The sequence below is a fragment of the Esox lucius genome, chromosome 13 (assembly GCF_011004845.1).
Source record: "Esox lucius isolate fEsoLuc1 chromosome 13, fEsoLuc1.pri, whole genome shotgun sequence".
NCBI classification, from domain to species: domain Eukaryota; kingdom Metazoa; phylum Chordata; class Actinopteri; order Esociformes; family Esocidae; genus Esox; species Esox lucius.
The window spans coordinates 5,809,973-5,827,520 of NC_047581.1; the positions used below are offsets into that span (position 1 = coordinate 5,809,973).

The 17,548-nt window shown below is 40.8% G+C and overlaps 1 protein-coding gene across 1 annotated transcript; it reads right to left on the reverse strand.

Moving 5' to 3' along the window:
* Window positions 1-4,546: 4,546 nt before the first annotated feature.
* On the reverse strand, window positions 4,547-11,863 carry LOC105025404 (ectoderm-neural cortex protein 1). Its single transcript, XM_010896049.3, has 4 exons — window positions 11,554-11,863; window positions 9,747-9,965; window positions 7,893-9,486; window positions 4,547-6,343 (listed from the first exon to the last, which is right to left on the reverse strand). The coding sequence occupies exons 2-3, from the start codon at window positions 9,957-9,959 to the stop codon at window positions 7,933-7,935; spliced, it is 1,767 nt and encodes a 588-aa protein (XP_010894351.1). The 5' UTR covers window positions 9,960-9,965; window positions 11,554-11,863; the 3' UTR covers window positions 4,547-6,343; window positions 7,893-7,932.
* Between the last annotated feature and the right edge of the window lie 5,685 nt (window positions 11,864-17,548).

The following is a 17,548-nucleotide window of genomic DNA, read 5'->3' on the forward strand; positions in this document are numbered from 1 at the left end:
CGTCCCAGCGCATGCTGAAGGTCCTGGTTTGAAGGGGCCAACACGACAACATCATCCGCAAAGAGCAAAGACGAAATCGTGTGGTGTCGGAGGGTGTCAGGTATATAGCCTTTTTGTCTTAAATATACAGAAAATATTGGATCGGAACAGATTAATTTTTATTTCGTCCCCTAGTTTTGGGATAAATACCCTTGTTTTGGGAAAAAGTTAAAAAATAAAAAAATATGTAATATTTCAATGGTCTAAATCCTCAATGTTTGCAAAGTGCACTTGCAACTTGTTTATTCTTTTAACGGGGGGCTGCAACTGGGTGTGGTCTAAGCCCCCACTGTCCTTAAATCCTACAAATCAAACAGTGCACCTGTGATAACCTAATAACCAGAGATCAGCTTAATTTTGATGCACTGACAAACTTTGATGAACCTTTCCGAATAAAGAAAGGGGAAGTCGGACAAACCATGAAACTGTTTGGGAGACAGAAAGACAGTGACCTATTTCTCTTCACTCCATTCGCTGTTACTCATCAGGGCCTCAAGGGTACAGGACACAATGTCTGCACCGTTAGCTCTGGGGTCAAATTTTTTTTGAAGGGTTAGCCCGCCATTGACACCACAAGCTTTCACGTGAGCTAAGGAGACATGTCGCCATGGGTGATAAAGAGAGTAATTGTGCGTTTAATAGCTAGGTTTCTCACATGGACCTCTGGTCAGCCTACATCCCTCTACTACAGAGGACTGAGAGGGAGGGGTATAGATGCTTGGTAATAAACCAAGGGGAGATGAGATCCATCAATTATACACACAGTCACACACACCAGAGCTAGAGGAAGTAGCAGCAACTCCCTCTTGATCACATCCACTACAGGAAATTAAGGTTAAGAAGCCTGCTGATTTATATGAAGGCTTACCAAGTTACAGGTTTTAGTCTGACAAAGGCAGAGATATAGAAAAAGCTCACAGTTTCATGAGGCAGATGTTAATTTAATGGTGAACATCAGAGCAGTGCCAAAGCTTGATATTAGTTTAATGGTAAACATCACTGTCCTCTCATTTTCTGTTGTGTTAACTGCAATCTCATTCACTGGCAAATCAATTAAAACCTGGCTTCATTAGCTGTTTCGAAGGCTGTTTGTACCCTATGAACATGTGAATCATGTAATTAATCTGGACATTGGAAAATTTTCCAAATGAAAGATAGGGGGAATGTAGAAATGACCTCTACTCCAACACCGTTCTTCATTCAGAAGCGATGGGTTCCAGTAGCAGCACAAAACTAGCATACTGTACCAATTAGCACTGACTGTATCAATTCTAAAATGTTCTTTAGTGTGGACTGGAACAAATCCTTTCTGAATGGATTACTTATCCACTTTCAGCAGTTAATGGCTGGGAAGAAAAGAATGAAGAAATTACCCCAGGAAGACCCTGGAGGTATAGATGGTCACTAGTTCTTTTCTATTCCCTCGTATCCCTTCATCTCGTTCCTCTTTTAAAGGAGGGATTCACTCATCTGTTTCTTCAAACCAAACTAGCATAACAATGTATCCGGTCTCCAGAGGAGAGGATTATGCGGTGGTTGGACCTCCTAAGGGGCACTTGTTTCCCGCGGTAGACAGAGCTAGAACAGTTGAATCAGGAATGCTTCAGCACAAAGAGCTAAGCTAGCTAGTTTTAATATGGCACTGGAATCAAGGCAGAATGTAAGCTCCCATGTTCCGTCATGCAAGACTCATTTGGAAATAGACAGATTTCTTAGTGGAATATATCTAGTGTTAAAATCTACAATATGTTGAGATTAGTGAAATGGTTTTCACATGGAATTGTTTATCACTCATGAGAGAAAAAAGGAACCTGGAAGGTTCCATTCCAGAACAGGGGCTTAAGGGAGCCTTCTGCTAACGGCTTTCTGTAAATTGTTTCATTATGAGGTCCAGTTGACGTGTTTTTCCAGACGTTGTTCCAGATATTTTCCTCTATACAGTTTATTCTGTTAGGCATGCCAGCCATAATCGATAGCAGAGCCAGTGGCAGAAACTCAGGCCAGTTCCGTAACCCAACACAAAGATACCTGCTGAGTGCCAAAGATTGCAGTTGGGAGCAAAACTATGTCGTGCTCATTAGTGTACACTGTAGCAAACCATTTTGCAACATGTTCCACTCTGTATGTATTATCACATCCTTCAATCTTGTAAGTGTACTGAACAAGACATTAAACCTTTCTTCCTTTTCTTCTTCCTCTTCTTTTTATTCTTCTCAACTGTTGTAATGACTGTAAATATTTGTATTTTTTATTGAGTGAGTACACATTCTCATTTACAGCAACAACCTGCCCACAAAACAAGATCATGCAGTGACGTATCTCAAAGCCTAAGTAGTAAAACAGAGACAAAGCTATGCATGGCCGATTAAAACTCATACAGAGCTACCAGATTCATAGCATGAAAGGTGAATGACTATCCACTTAAGACTGTGGCACACTGCTGCGATTGTAGACCTTGCTACCAGTTAGCGCTTGCTTTACCTCTGATTGCTAACTCACCTTATGCTGTGTTTTGATGACCCACCACACTGAAGTTCCATCTAAGGTTAGTGTTTAGTCTTGTTGAATCGCTAGTTGTTAGAAGCCAACTCTGAACCAAACAGAATACTGGAGAAGACATTTTAGTAAAAGTCAACAAGAGCAAGAAGAAGATGTTATTTATTGGGCCTATGCAAAACTGATTATCAACTGCACTGGGGTCTCCAAGGGCCTCTGAAACCCCCAGAAGCAGCTAAAAAAAGGGGATCAATCTCTCGTGAACTTTGATCTGGCTTGCGGTCAAGGGGTATGTGTGTATTTGTGTGGGTGGGGTCCAGAGTCACAAAGCACTGAGCTGGTCAGCAGCCATGGGTCTGTGACACACAAACACACAGTGTGGTTCCACCACATCTCACTGCTTACAATGGAACAGACTTAGGGCAAATAAATATAACAAAAAAAGTCTCAGAGAAAGTATTTCTGACCAAATTGTTTTAACAGGCTTAAAAACCAGGCATGAAATTAAGCTGGTCAGCAACAACAACATACCCTAAGAGTGTTCTAGCATGTCCAGCTCAAGCTAGTCACCAGCATAACTAGTAACTGGTATAATCTTTATTTTCAACGTGGGTATGAAATGGGCATGAATGGGTCACTTTACACACCTTCCCAGTCTTACATTGAAATTCCATCAGTCAAATATGAAGTGAGTCAGACCAACAGAGCTCTCTGCTAATTGTTACTGCTCAGGAATTATTGAGCTCCCCATGTACACTCATTTCATTCATCTTCATAGCTGGCATTTCTGTCACATCACCCCTTTAAGTTGCAGCCCATTCTAATAAAACCATTTAGTGCACTTGTCTGAGGTTGGCCTGTATCAGTACCTACGCCTATTACGCACAAAGCTATTCAGCCCAGGCAGTAGTCAGGCCAAAAATATGTGACCTAATAATTGCTCTTGGTCAATATCATGGACTCATTTCAAACCTGACATTCTGGTCTACTCTAGACAATGTAGGCTGCAATCCTGTCCTTGTGTTCACCCCATATCATTTTAATTACTCTTAATCTGATGAAACATGAGTCCTGCCTTCAATCCACCTTGTTAGCGTCCGTAGGGAGAATTCCTTGACAAAAAAAATGTCAAACAGATCTCCTGAATCCAGGTTAGTTAAAGAACTAAACTGACCTATAAGGAAGTTCATAGCAGGTAGCATTCCAAGCAGGAAAGCAATGTTAATTCCTTGCATACAAATGTTTGTTGTTGATATTCCTTCATCAAGAAGTAGTCATGCCCCCTCTTTGACATCCTTATGACTTCTGTCTGCTGGGTTGGTCAAAACAATGAGCCTCATTGTTTTTTACAGTATCTATAAGAAAGCCTTACTGTTTGTGTGTGTATTAGCTGAGCTAAAGCTGGAAGCTTAAAAATGCCAAATATCATGATTTGAAATACCATGGGATACAAAACAATTTCGAAGCCAAAATGAAGTACACTAATTCAATGTCCGACCCATCATCTACAAATTCAGCACAAAAGCCGACCAAAAGATGTGTATGAATAACATCTAGTGTCTTTACACAGATAGATATGACTTCAACTGTAAATGTGTATAAGCCTAACCTACATGAGCAAGTTCAGCTGGCATTTCAACCTTTTCCCAAGGAGTGTTGCGTTGTGTTAAAGGAATGTGATTTCACTGTCGGTCTAACTGCTGTTCATGACTGCGTTCCCAATGAAACCCTAAACCCTGTGTTGTGCACTACGTTTGACCAAGCCTCCAGTACGGCCCTTCATGACCACAATACATAGACCCTTTGTGTGTATAGGGGATTAGAAGGCACACAATCGAAAACATTTAAATGATTTGATGCAGCCAGTATGTCATTGTTCAACAATAGGAACAGGAAGATCACACCCAAGACAAGCATGCATTAAATCAGCAACAGGTTTAGTAGGCAATAAAAATCATGATCATCCCATATGAGCCATTGTTTTAGAAGAGACAAAATTCAGGTGGATCAATTCATGGGAAAAGAGAAAAACTCTTACTTTTATTAGCAATGAATTTCACATTGTGAAAAAAAATACACTTGTACAAAATGTCAATGATTTCCAGTAGACGAAATGGAATGTATACACAAGTATGATGGCATGTCATTTAAACTGTACAATGACAATCTTTTAATAATAGTACATATTCACCCAGGCAAAAAAAAATAGATAATATACATCGTCAATCAGTTTGCGTGAAGAGGTCTTAGACAAAAACGTCAGGGCCTCAACAAACATCCAACCATCAAGAGACACTCCCCAAAATCTCAATAGAGAACAACCCTTTGTTGGGCGTAGCTACGGAACCCCTTTTGACCTAATGGGTGGAACCCCTGTTATCTAAAGCAGCCATTCTGAAGTCTTGTCTGATAGGTGTGAAGTGTTGTCTGATAGTTGTGAAGTGTTGTCTGATAGTTGTGGGAAGGTTTGGGGGTGGATGTCACATTCCAGGATGGCGGTGAGTGACAGAATTCTCGCAGCCACAATATTTAAGTTATTAAACATACACAACATAGCACACAATTATTTAAAACGTTTTTGCATCATAAGACTTATGAGGAAGATGATGGCTTGTGGTTTGGTGTGCAGGTTTCATGGGTTTCTACATTCCTGATATCCACAACATGTCAACTGGATATCAGGAATGGACAGAGGTGAGAGACAGAGACACAAAGCTGACACAAACCACAACAAAGAGATAGAGAAGACAGTAATACAAACATTGTCATGCACCCAACTTAAATATTTCCCTAGTGTGTTCAGTGTTTATTTGGCACATATTATCCTAATGTAGCAGGTGTTAAAGGAATGTCAGAGCAGAGTTCCTACATTGGTTTCTCAGGGGGAAACGCTAGCTAGGTTGAAGATGACTGTAAACCTGGAATGTTTCCGTAATAATGTAATGAAGTGTTCATTAATTTCTGCCAACTGTCGCACTTTTGTCTTGCAGTGACAGTCGGTGAAGTAAAAGTTCCTACAGTATCACTTTTGTGTCCTAATTTCATTTGGCAAGCCTACAGTGTATTACAATCAGATGGAGGGTATTTTTCCTAATTTCTACAAAGAGTGGAGATGCTCCCATATTGGAGGCGTACATGTGACTCAACCTCAAAAAACTAAAAGAAAATCTGTTGAAAAGGGCAAGGAAATGACAGAAATGAAGCAGAAAAACAATAAGTTAAAGCACACCCCTTTTAATACATTCAGTCTTTGGGGAAAGATAAACCTTACCTCATAAATACAAAAAAAAAAATCCTATAAAGAATATTTTTCCACATTAACCTGCTGGAGATTATGAGGTACCTGTGTAGTGGTAACAATGGCTTCCTTACTTTCCTCTTCAGCTGTAGGTCCTTAACTAGAGCGGCTTCTCTATTACAACAGAGCAAATTCTGATCTTTCCATTGCCCCATGTGCATTACTTGCTAGTTCTTTTGCAGTCAGTATCAAGGACAGTTGAAGTAAAACAAATAAGTGGAATCCAAATTACATAATGACTTGATTACTCCAAATACTGTCCACATGGATCAGTCATTACAGAAAAATAAGGAAATACACATTTTGGAATATAAAGTCCTTATGAGATGACAGAGTTTATATTCATCCTTCATGTAAACACCACTGGTTACCTTAGTAATCCACCCGTTGACAATCCTTCATGGTAATCGGTTATGTTTTCTTTTCTTCCTTGCATTGAACAGCAATTCTTGCATCTTCTCAGTCTTGAATCTTATACATATGATGAATAATCCATTAGATGGATGAGACCTACGAAGACAAAGTCAAAATATTGGTCAGGTGAAAAACAGCAGTGGTTTATGAAGTAATTGACATAATTTAGTTTAGTTACACTAACATGTTTTAGATGTGTTCACCAATTTAGCCTTTAAGAGGTAAATCAATGGACTAATCACTACTAGATATTAGACATCTAACGGCAACATTGGGATAAGAGTAGACTGAGGATACTTAATATATAACGAGGAGGAAAAGACTGATGACATCAATAGCACTTTCCTAAGCTATGGGAGACGGAGAGAGAATCGTTTAGAGAAAGAGTGAGAGACATATTGGGAGATGGATAAATAGTTTGATAATTTAAATAGATATGGAGAGAATAAGCCTTTCCTTTAGCACTCTCTGACCACTCCTCTTTGACTTGGCTGCTTGCTTGTTTGTTTAGAAGAGTACTATGTTGCAGCTTATAAAAGTGTTGATGGGGGTCCTTGGCAGTCAGCGGGGACTGAGGCCTATTTTAAACATTTATAACCCACTCTCTAAAGGACCCTCCGCAACTAGCTCTTCACCACTCCACGATTTATTGGCATAGCTACCTAGGTGGGCAACATTCCACAGGCAGGAACATTGCACACCATGTCACCATGGAGTTCCCTATGGAAAACCCCTGAAAACCCATGCTTGCAGTATGGGGTATATGATGACTTCCCAAGGGTGGAGTAACCTAAGAATCAAAGTTAAACCTTGATGCAGTGGCAGAATGTGATATACTCTTGATGAAAACATGAACTTTATGTTAAAACCAATACAGTATTTCAGCACTAGCTCTATTACACAGCACTATGGAAAAAAGACAACAGCCATTAAGAGAAACTAAAAACCAGAGAAAGGAAGCCAGGCTGGCACGTTACCATCACTCTGTTCCTTTATACCAGTTACAATTAAAGAAGTTAGACAATAGACAGCTACATATGGTGAAAAAGACAGACAGAGCTAGCGAGAGAGCATTCCTTAAGACAAAGACCCCGACTCTAGACCACTCTGTTTTCTATCAGTCCAGAGCTAGGCCCCTCCCACTCCACAGTCCGCACAAACCCTACGGTGCAACCCCATGAGGTTTAGCCCACCCAGGCCTTTCAAACAGACATTAGGCTTCTACTTCAATAAACAATAGGGGCCACCACCATCGACGAGCCCATGTAGATCCTTCTACCTAGCACTACTGCTCTGGCCAAGCACAAATCACTAGCTTTTTACACATCCCCTCCCTTTCAACCTCCCCAACTCGACAGACAGAAAACATCTGGCTTTAGTACAATTCCTAGGTCTACTCTGAGGGCTGCAGTTAATGACTTTTAGGGCAAATGTTTGTGTTTATCAAAAGTCAAAATTGAATGATTTGTTGTTAAATGGGTTGAATTGATTTTTGGAATACTGTATAAGGGAGGTGTGAGGCAGTAGAAAGGCTATGGGCAGTAGAAAGGCTGGCTTAATGTTTATCATCAATCCACTCAGACGTCAATATCAATGCGAATTGCCTGGTTATTTAAAAGGTCAATATTGTTATTAATCCACTCACCATGAAGGCGGTTGCTTTTGCTGGATGCAGAGTACATAATTCAGGCTGGAAGGTGTTTCCAGGTGGAGACGAAGGCTGTGGGGATGAGGGAATAGGGAACGGTAGTAATGTTGTTCCACGCATCCAGGGTCGGATCATAACAGTCCAGAGTCTTACACCGCTGCGCGCCAAAGTACCCTCCCACCACGTACAGTTTGTTCCCAGATGCCACTGCCTGGCAGGTCATCCGCTTGGCTGTCTCGTCTCCGATTTTAGTCCACTGGTAGCTGTCACTGCTGAACTTGTAGGCAGAGCATGGCGAGAACTCTGTGTCCCCGCCCATGACAAAGATCTGGTTGTTGAGAACAGCGGCCGCGGTGTAGCGCCAGAGCTGCGGACAAGAGGCTGGCACAGACCAACGGTTCTCTTGGGGGTCATAAAGTTGCACCTTGGGTAGTTTGTCGTGGGAAACGCTGGTTCCGCCAAAAGCGAAGAGTTTGAGCTTGACACTGACCACGGCCGCGTTGTTCACACCCTCCCTCAGCGGCGCCACCATGGACCACTTGTTGTTCGTGGGGTCGTACCTCTCCACTTGCTTTAGCGAAACCGAGGGTGAGGCAGGGGGACAGCCCGTACCCGCTGTGTGGCCACCGACCACGTAGAGGCAGTGTTTGAGCTCTGCTGAACCGTGGCCGAAGCGGGCGATAATCATTGGCGCAGCCTTGGACCACTCTTCGCGAGACGCATCGTAGACCCAGACGTCTTTGGACACGCCATTCTCCGAGCCGCGGCCCCCAGTCACATAGACGTTGCATCCAATGGCGCAGGCGCTGAACTCCTTCCTTGGGCTTGGAATGTCCGCCTTGGGGATGATCTCTTTGGCCTTTTGGTCCACAAGGTACAGCTTGTCACACATGAATGTCTGTCCCCCCAGGAGGAACAAGGCATGGCTGGTCTTTCTGGGCCGGGCCAGGGGACTGTTCACTACCCCATCGTTCTGCAGGATCCTTAGTTTACAGCGGATTGCCTCATCCACCAGCTCCTTGCTCTTTGCCTGGACGTTGATCAGCTCCTCCGTGGACACGTTCTCGATGAGGAAGATGGCAGGGAGAAGGGCCAGGCGTACTGTTCTCAGAAGCTCCGGCAGGTGGCAGTGCCTCCGCTCCAGGTCATAGTTGACCCAGTTGAGGGCGGCCTCGTAGACCAATCTCTCATCCTCAGTCTCTAACTCTTCATGCGACAGCAGCGTGACTGCCATGTCTTTAGGAAGCTGGAGAAAGTTTTCCGTCTTGCAGATGGCTGGGAAGTTCCTGAGGCACATGCCCCAGGAGAGCTCAGACAGCTTGGTGCACTGGTGGGCATCAGACAACAGCAGCATGCCCAGGCAATTTGATGGTGCAAGATTATGCTCCAGGAACTCAGCACAGGCATCGCGGATGTCCTGGAAATCCAGCATGTCCCCGGCCTCCAATAGGGACTCTGCATTCTCCTCATTGATTACCACCCGGGAAGTGTAGGCATATTCCAGGAGAAGTTCCAAGACATCCGGGTGGATGGAGTCCCTGAAGTTCACATCACTGGCTTGGCTCTCCCTCAGCCCCCCAGAAAACATGGCCTTCAACAAAAAGGGTGGGAAACAAAGACCATTAGCATGGTGACTAAATATGTCAAGTTTTTTTTATGGAAAATTAAAACAGTTCGCTGACTATTTAATAGGTGACTGTGCTTGAAAACATCAAACCTGCGATGCATTTTGATTGTGACTAACTCAGCTAAATGTACTAGTAATTTTGTATTCATGCGATTTTTCAGCTTGTTCGGTCATTAGTTGTAGAAAAAGTCAGATGCCATGTTTAACAAGTCCACTTTCTTTACCTGGAAGTAGCGGCTGCATGCGGCCAGCACTGCACGGTGGCAGGGAAAGGAGCGGTTTCCAGCATGGAGGAGCACATCTGTGAAGAGACGCTGTTGCCGCAGTGTATTGAGGTGCATCAGGACACTGTCTGCATATGATGACTTGTGGAACAGGAAGATGTCCATGGACGTTGAACTATGGCGCAATTTGCGGCTCTCGTGTGGGCAGATCATTGAATCCTTTGAGAAGAGGGAGAGAAAAGAATGATTCACACATGAGAATGCCATCGTTTCCTGTTTTAAAACAGTTATGCAGCTCAATAAACTGTTTATACTTTGAGATTTATCTAAACAGATTTTATCATATTTTACTTCACCATACAGCATCTTGAATGCTTTGACAGATGAAAGGTAATTTCCTACTTCAAACTAAAAGCACATTTTTTTTCAAAAGCTTAAAAGTGCATTTACTAAACCCCCAGTTGAGCAATCCATACCAAAATATTTCTCTAAAATCATACACTAGGCCAATAGTTCTAAACCTTTTTTAACGACTGTTTCACTGAGCACCTTTTATCTTATCTGGAGAAGCCCTTAGCCAATCAATCTTCTGAAAAACTCCTTGTGGATTGCCAATGTAGCCCTTGCTGAAAACTACAGCACTAGGCTACACCCACTCAGACACAATAAAAAAATTATTACTGTCACTTCCTGTCTTAAATGCATTGAAAAGTTCTGACTTTGAGTGATGTCATAGAAGTCAAACTCCCAAACGTTTTTTCTTTGGAGGCATACTGCAGACCTAAATTAGAAACAGGTGTCTTGATCTGATGCAACTCATGCACTTACAGATGAAAGATTTTAATTTGATCACCCTTTTACAGGATAACTTAACTGTTTTTCAGGACAAGCATAACAGGAAATGCTTTTGAGTTAACAAGGCTTACAAAGTTTTTATTTTGAGCTATATTTTGTAAACTTTACCCTACATCTTTTATCAACTGATACATGTCCTTTAATTATAATCCACATTACAACTCACAATTCCTTGCTGATGTCAGAATTTTCCTACAGTAGGAGACTGGGTCAAATTAACAAATGTATAGTGCATATTTGGGACAAAGCTTAACTCTGTAACGCTGCCTGTTCAGTGAAGAAAATGTACATTGATGTGGAGATTGTAGTTTTCCAAGGAAGCGTTATCTAAACTATTTATTTGAGCTGAATTTATTTTTAAAAAGTAGCTTTATAACCGAGAGTTAAGTGCATCCACAAAGCACTTTCATTGTAGCAACACACAAAAAATAAGGAGAGGTCAATCTTTTAACCAAACTCAACAGCTATACTTACTAAAGTAATAGACTGATTACAATGGGGCGAAGCATCTCCTGCATTACCGAGTTGCCACATTATAGAGAAGAGAGGCTACCCTACTGTTAACATCACAAGGAACATTCGAGCTACCAAGCCATAATAATATAATCCATACGCCTTCAAAGCAATGATAAAGGTTGCTGCTAGAGGTCGAAGCTGTTTAAACCACAGGGATTCTATAAAAAAAAAGTTGTAGTTGTCTTGTGAAAATCATCTCTATTCACAGCCTTTATATAGTGAACAAACGGTGTACAAATTGTACATTTACACTACATAGCTGCAATTTGCAGTCAACGTTAAAGAGCCTTGAATATCCACAACGCTTCAACAAAACATGATATATAATACACCAAAAAGTCGTTGTAGCCATGAATCTGTAACTATATGACAATATTGATGATTATTATTTTTATTGATGTTCTTAACCGCAAATTATCACTGACAAGAAACTTACCTAAGAGCTTCGAATGTATATATTTCCGTTTCAAAACTCGTGCATGTCACAATGTTACAAGATGAACCACGATGCTCTTGAGGCCAATGAAGTTGCACAGCTAGACTTTAAAAACGCTTATTCCCAATATGTTGGTTCTCTCCAGTGTTCTCGATAAGTATTTTCTCTTCATTGGAACGAATAAAGAATTATATTTCTTCTTTCATAATCTACAATTTGAGATCTGGAATGGAAGTTAGGCAAATTCTCAGCAGAGTTCTGTTGGAATGTCTTTCTATGTCAGATTTAGCGCGAGGTAACAGCATTTGGTGGAAATGAATCGGGTTTAAAGTATGGTGAGGGAGGGACAATGTGAATAAAGAGGACGGCGTATGCAAACCAGTCATGCTTTAAAACGTTTGTCCGTTGTCTCTCCAGAGTTTACATAAACAATTTTCCCGAGACTTAGCTGGATCTAAAGTGCTACAGGGTTTTCAGGCTTTAGTTCCACACCTATGCTGTAAAACCACCTATTTTATTAATAACACAACACGTTGTTCGTTGAATCAGGTGTATTGCTGTCCTGTAAAGGAGCGGTACGGTAAAGCTTTAAAGACAATCGAATAATTATTTCACCACAAAATACGACAAAAGTATATAATTATATATTCGAAATACAAGTGTATATTTCAAGTGTACTAAAATAGTATTTCCAATCATGTATACGTTCACTACCGGACAAAGGTTTTAGAAAACCACATTTTTAGATTTTTTCTTGAAATGTAAGCAGTTCAAGTCCAGTAAATAACCTGAAAATGTACAAAGATAAGCTTTAAACAGACAGGTAAAAACAAAAAGTTACTGTATCCAAAAACAGGGAAGTAATGGGTTAACAACAGCTGTTCGGAATCAACGGAAGTAAATTAAGCCTTGAAAGTTGACGCTAACAATTCCTACAGGTTCCCCAACTTTCGATGATTACTTCCAAACCCTCTGTTTGTGTAAAAGCAGTGTTGGAACATAATGTGTTATTACACCCTCTTAAGCATTATTTGGACAGTATTGTATTGCAGGAAATAGTATATTGCCCTCATAATGGGGAGAAAGGGGCAATTAACAAAGGAAGACAGTCAGCCCATTATAACCCATAAATGTGTAAGTCTTTCCTTTAAGGAAATTGCAAAGGAAGCCAAGGTGTCAGTGAGTACAGTTTGAAATTGGAGGAAGGCAGTTGGAAACTGGAGGACACTGACAGGGAGGGGTCTGGCAGTCCCAAAGCTACAGAGTCAGAAGACACGTTTCTGTGAGTCAACAGATTGCGTGATATTCGGCTCACAGGACAACAGCTTCAAGCACATCTGAACACTGGTTGAAGTAAACAAGTCTCAGTTTTGACTGTGAAGAGAAGTCTTCAAGCTGCAGGTTTGACAGGTCACGTGGCATTAAGATGGCACATGCCTGGGCCATAAAGCACCGCCAGTGAACTACTGAAGACTAAGGTCTTATAGACAGATTAATTAAAATCTTCAGTTCATCATGGAGGGTCTTTGTATGCGGTCGAGTAGGCAAAATGATGGTTCCTCAGTGTGTGACACCAACTGTCAAACATGAAGGAGGAAGTGTGATGGTCTGGGATTCTTTTGCTGGATTCAGAGTCGGCACTCTGAACCAAAGCGGCCACCAGACCATTTTTCAGTGCCATGTAATACTCTCTGGTGTATGCCTAGTTGGTCAAAGGTTCATCCAACAGCAAGATAATGACCCAAAACATACACCCAGAATGACCCAAAACAACTACATTAGAAGAAAGAACAAGTCGGTAGGCTTAAAATCATGGTATGACCTGCACAGTCTCTAGACTTAAAACCCATTGAGCAAGTTTGGGATGAACTGGGCAGGAAAGGAAAAGAAAGCAACCTGCAGGTGTAAAACATTTTTGGGAACCTCTGTAAGTGTTGGGGGGAACTTTCTGAATATTTGATTTCCATTGTAAAAAGAATGAAACAAGGGTGATTAGCTGTCATGTCTGCAAAAGGTGGCTTCTGAGTATATTAAGACTTTAAACAGAGTACATTAAGACTTAAGACTGTTCTAGAACCTTTGACCGTTAGTGTACACTAAAGTATGAAAATATGTGGCTCAATTTTAACACACTGAAATATACTAATTCATATTTAAAGAATACTTAAGTTTTATTTGAATGCAGTTTAGTGTACTAAAATACAATATATGTGGTTCCAAAATAATAGCAGTTCCAGATAATCGACAAATTACAAATACCTTATGGAACAATGATGTAACAAAAAAAACAAGGTTTTGCATCACTTAATTAACCGGAGCTGTAACACCGGAGAAGGAAATAGCAGCTGTAATTTGATGATTTCTTTTGTTATTGTTTGAACAAAAAACTATACAAAAAACTTGTAAGGAAAGTTGTCCACTGGTCAGATCATAACTCTGGATAAGCATCAGCTAAATTATTAAATGTAATTGCCTCTATACTTACAGTAGATCTCAGATGTTTTGCTGTTCAAGAAAATGTATAAGGTAGTGAGCAGCGCCACCTGTTGATGAAAAGCAGTCTAACCCCTATATATTGTTTGTGGGGATTACAAAGTGTCTTCAATGTTTTTAAATATTTCAGCGTGTATTATTTATGTATACAGTGTTATACACATGTATAATACCTAATTAATTAATGGTTACATAATGTTCTAACCCTGTAGACAATATATAATTGTCAAAATTACTCCATTACAACCAAAAACATTGTTGGCTAAGTCTCAAACAAAAATGTCCACCATCAACAAAATACAATGTGTTTATTTAACACATTTACATTTCAGTAATTTTAACCAACTTCCTTACCCAGAGTGACTTACTGTAGTAAGTCCATACAATTACCAGTACAGTAGTTGGTGCATACAATTAATTACATGTGCAATTACTCACCCATAATGCCACTTACCCAATGTTTCTTATCTAGTAGTTTACAGGACAGTATACTTTTGGTACACGGTATGTACACGGTATGGGATTTTTTAAATTAGATTTTCCTGCATGTTTATGCTTTACTAAGGATAGAGAGACATGGATAAAGATATATCTTTTTTGCACAGGGCGGTTTGTTGTGGTGGTAGTGGCTAAGACTGCTGAACATCCCTAGGCCACCAGTTTTAACATTTAAAAAAATAAAATGAGCCAAACAAGACCAACAGATAGAGCCGTTGCTTGCATCAACTCTATAATTATTGGCTTTTTAAGTTCTCCAAGTTACAGTTATTTGGTTGGCCCCCACATGCACAAGGATAGAAAATAAGAACACATACAGGTCTAACAGTGAATTACTTTATTCACTAAAGAAGATGCTAACCATTCACAGTGTCAGAGAGGAAAAGTTAAGAATAGGTTCACATTATACTTGTGATTTTGTGGAGCACTGAGATGAATGAGAAAGTTTTAAACAACACTAACAAAAACTCACAGTTTAAGATCACTAGGTATATTCCCATACCCCACCTCATGGAAGAAACCTTAAACACCACAACTCAGTTTTAATTAATTATCAGAAATGCTTAAAAAATATACGCTTTTTTACAATCTGTTTGGTTCTAGCTTAGTTTTTTAAAACCTACTGTCAGTACATTGAAAATTAATACATATGAAATTTAACTCTGTAAAAAAAAAACAGGATGTGTGGAAATACATGTTTACGTGACACATGTGAGTAGAAAAACTATTACAAGCATTATTTTCAAATGTTGCTTCTTTTAGTTGAACCAAATTGTGCAAGGTAATTTGACTGACAACACTTTCTATGTCATGACCTGGAGAGCACTTGGTTTAACTGCCTTGGTTTTCACCTTGCTGACTCAGAGAATCTAACCACTAGGATACCTGCCACCTCATTATGCATGTTTCTTTTAAAGTAAATGTATTATGTTTTGTGTCCCAAATATTGCAAAACATAAGAAACCTTGTCACAAAGCATTGACATGAGACTTAAATTAAGAACTGTCAAAATGAACTATCAAAATGCAAGACTATCAAATGTGAATTTAGATCCTAAGTTCTTCTGAACATATTGTCACACAAATGTGTAGAATTTTTTTTTTGTATAAGACATAATTTTCTTAATATAATAAAACACACACAATAATCATCTTTTTGTATTATACTGTGTCATGTTACACATATAAGAACACTAACTACTGCCAATATAATGTCATTTCTTGATTTCCTGATTGAGAATCAAACCAAAAGTTTCATAAATGAGATATTGTCTAAGGGGGAATAGCAGAAACAATGTATTCATGACTTAGCAGCAAGCTAAATGACAACTAGAAGGCTTGGCATTCTAGTAAACATTATACAATGTGTTAAAACTTTTATAATTTTTTTTAAAAGTCCTTGGAAAGTTACACAGGACTATCGGAAGTTGGCCACAATAGTTGAAATTCTAGTTTTGCCTTCAAAATAAAAGATATAAGACATTGCTAAAAAGTGATGTCTGTATTTATTAAAGATTTCTCCATAGATCTTTCTCCTTTAAGGATAGTTTATTAGAGCTAGTTTGATTCATACTAAAACCCTGTTTCAAAAAAGTTAGGATGCTGCATAAAATGTAAAGAAAACAGAATGCAATGATGTGCAAATCATTGAATCCCTATATTCAAGAGAAAGTAGTACAAAGACAACATATCAAATGTTGAAACTGATGTTGAATTTGCCTACTCTGAATTTGATGCCAGCAACATGTTTCAAAAAGGTTGGGACAGAGGCAACACAAGAATGGAAAAGTTGTGTAATGTTAAAAAAACGAAACCTGGTGGAATATCACACAACCAATTAGGTCAATTGGCAACAGGTCGGTAACATGATTGTGTATTAAAAGATCATTCCAGAGATGATGGGTCTGTCAGAAGTAAAGATGGGGTGGGGTTCACCACTCTGTGAAAAATTGTAAAATTTCAATGTAAAATTCAGCCTCCCCGGGAAAGTCTATGCCAGGGTTCTGGAGAGGAGAATACGGCCAATAGTAGAACCTCGGATTCAGGAGGAACAGTGTGGTTTTCGTCCAGGCCGTGGAACACTATATCCATATACCCTCTACAGGGTGATGGAGGGTTCATGGGAGTTTGCCCAACCAGTCCACATGTGTTTTGTGGATTTGGAGAAGGCATTCGACTGTGTCCCTCGCAGCATCCTGTGGAGAGTGCTTCGGGAATATGGGGTCCTGGGTCCTTTGCTAAGGGCTGTCAGGTCCCTGTACGACCGAAGCAGGAGCTTGGTCCGCATTGCCGGCAGTAAGTCAGACTTGTTCCCTGTGCATGTTGGACTCCGGCAGGGCTGCCCTTTGTCACCGGTTCTGTTCGTAATTTTTATGGACAGAATTTCTAGGCGCAGCCAGGGGCCGGAGGGTGTCAGGTTTGGGGACCACACGATTTCGTCTCTGCTCTTTGCGGATGATGTTGTCGTGTTGGCCCCTTCAAGCCAGGACCTTCAGCATGCACTTGGACGGTTTGCAGCCGAGTGTGAAGCGGTGGGGATGAAAATCAGTACCTCCAAATCCGAGGCCATGGTCCTCAGTCGGAAAAGGGTGGCTTGCCCACTTCAGGTTGGTGGAGAGTGGTGGAGTTTAAGTATCTAGGGGTCCTGTTCACGAGTGAGGGAAGGATGGAACGGGAGATTGACAGACGGATCGGTGCAGCTTCTGCAGTAATGCGGTCGATGTATCGGTCTGTCGTGGTGAAGAAAGAGCTGAGCCGCAAGGCGAAGCTCTCGATTTACCAGTCAATCTACGTTCCTACTCTCACCTATGGTCATGAGCTTTGGGTCATGACCGAAAGGACAAGATCCCGGATACAGGCGGCCGAAGTGAGCTTACTCCGCAGGGTGGCTGGGCGATCCCTTAGAGATAGGGTCAGCTGAGGTGGCTTGGGCATCTGTTTCGGATGCCTCCGGAACGCCTTCCTGGGAAGGTGTTCCGGTCCCGTCCCACCGGGAGGAGACCCTG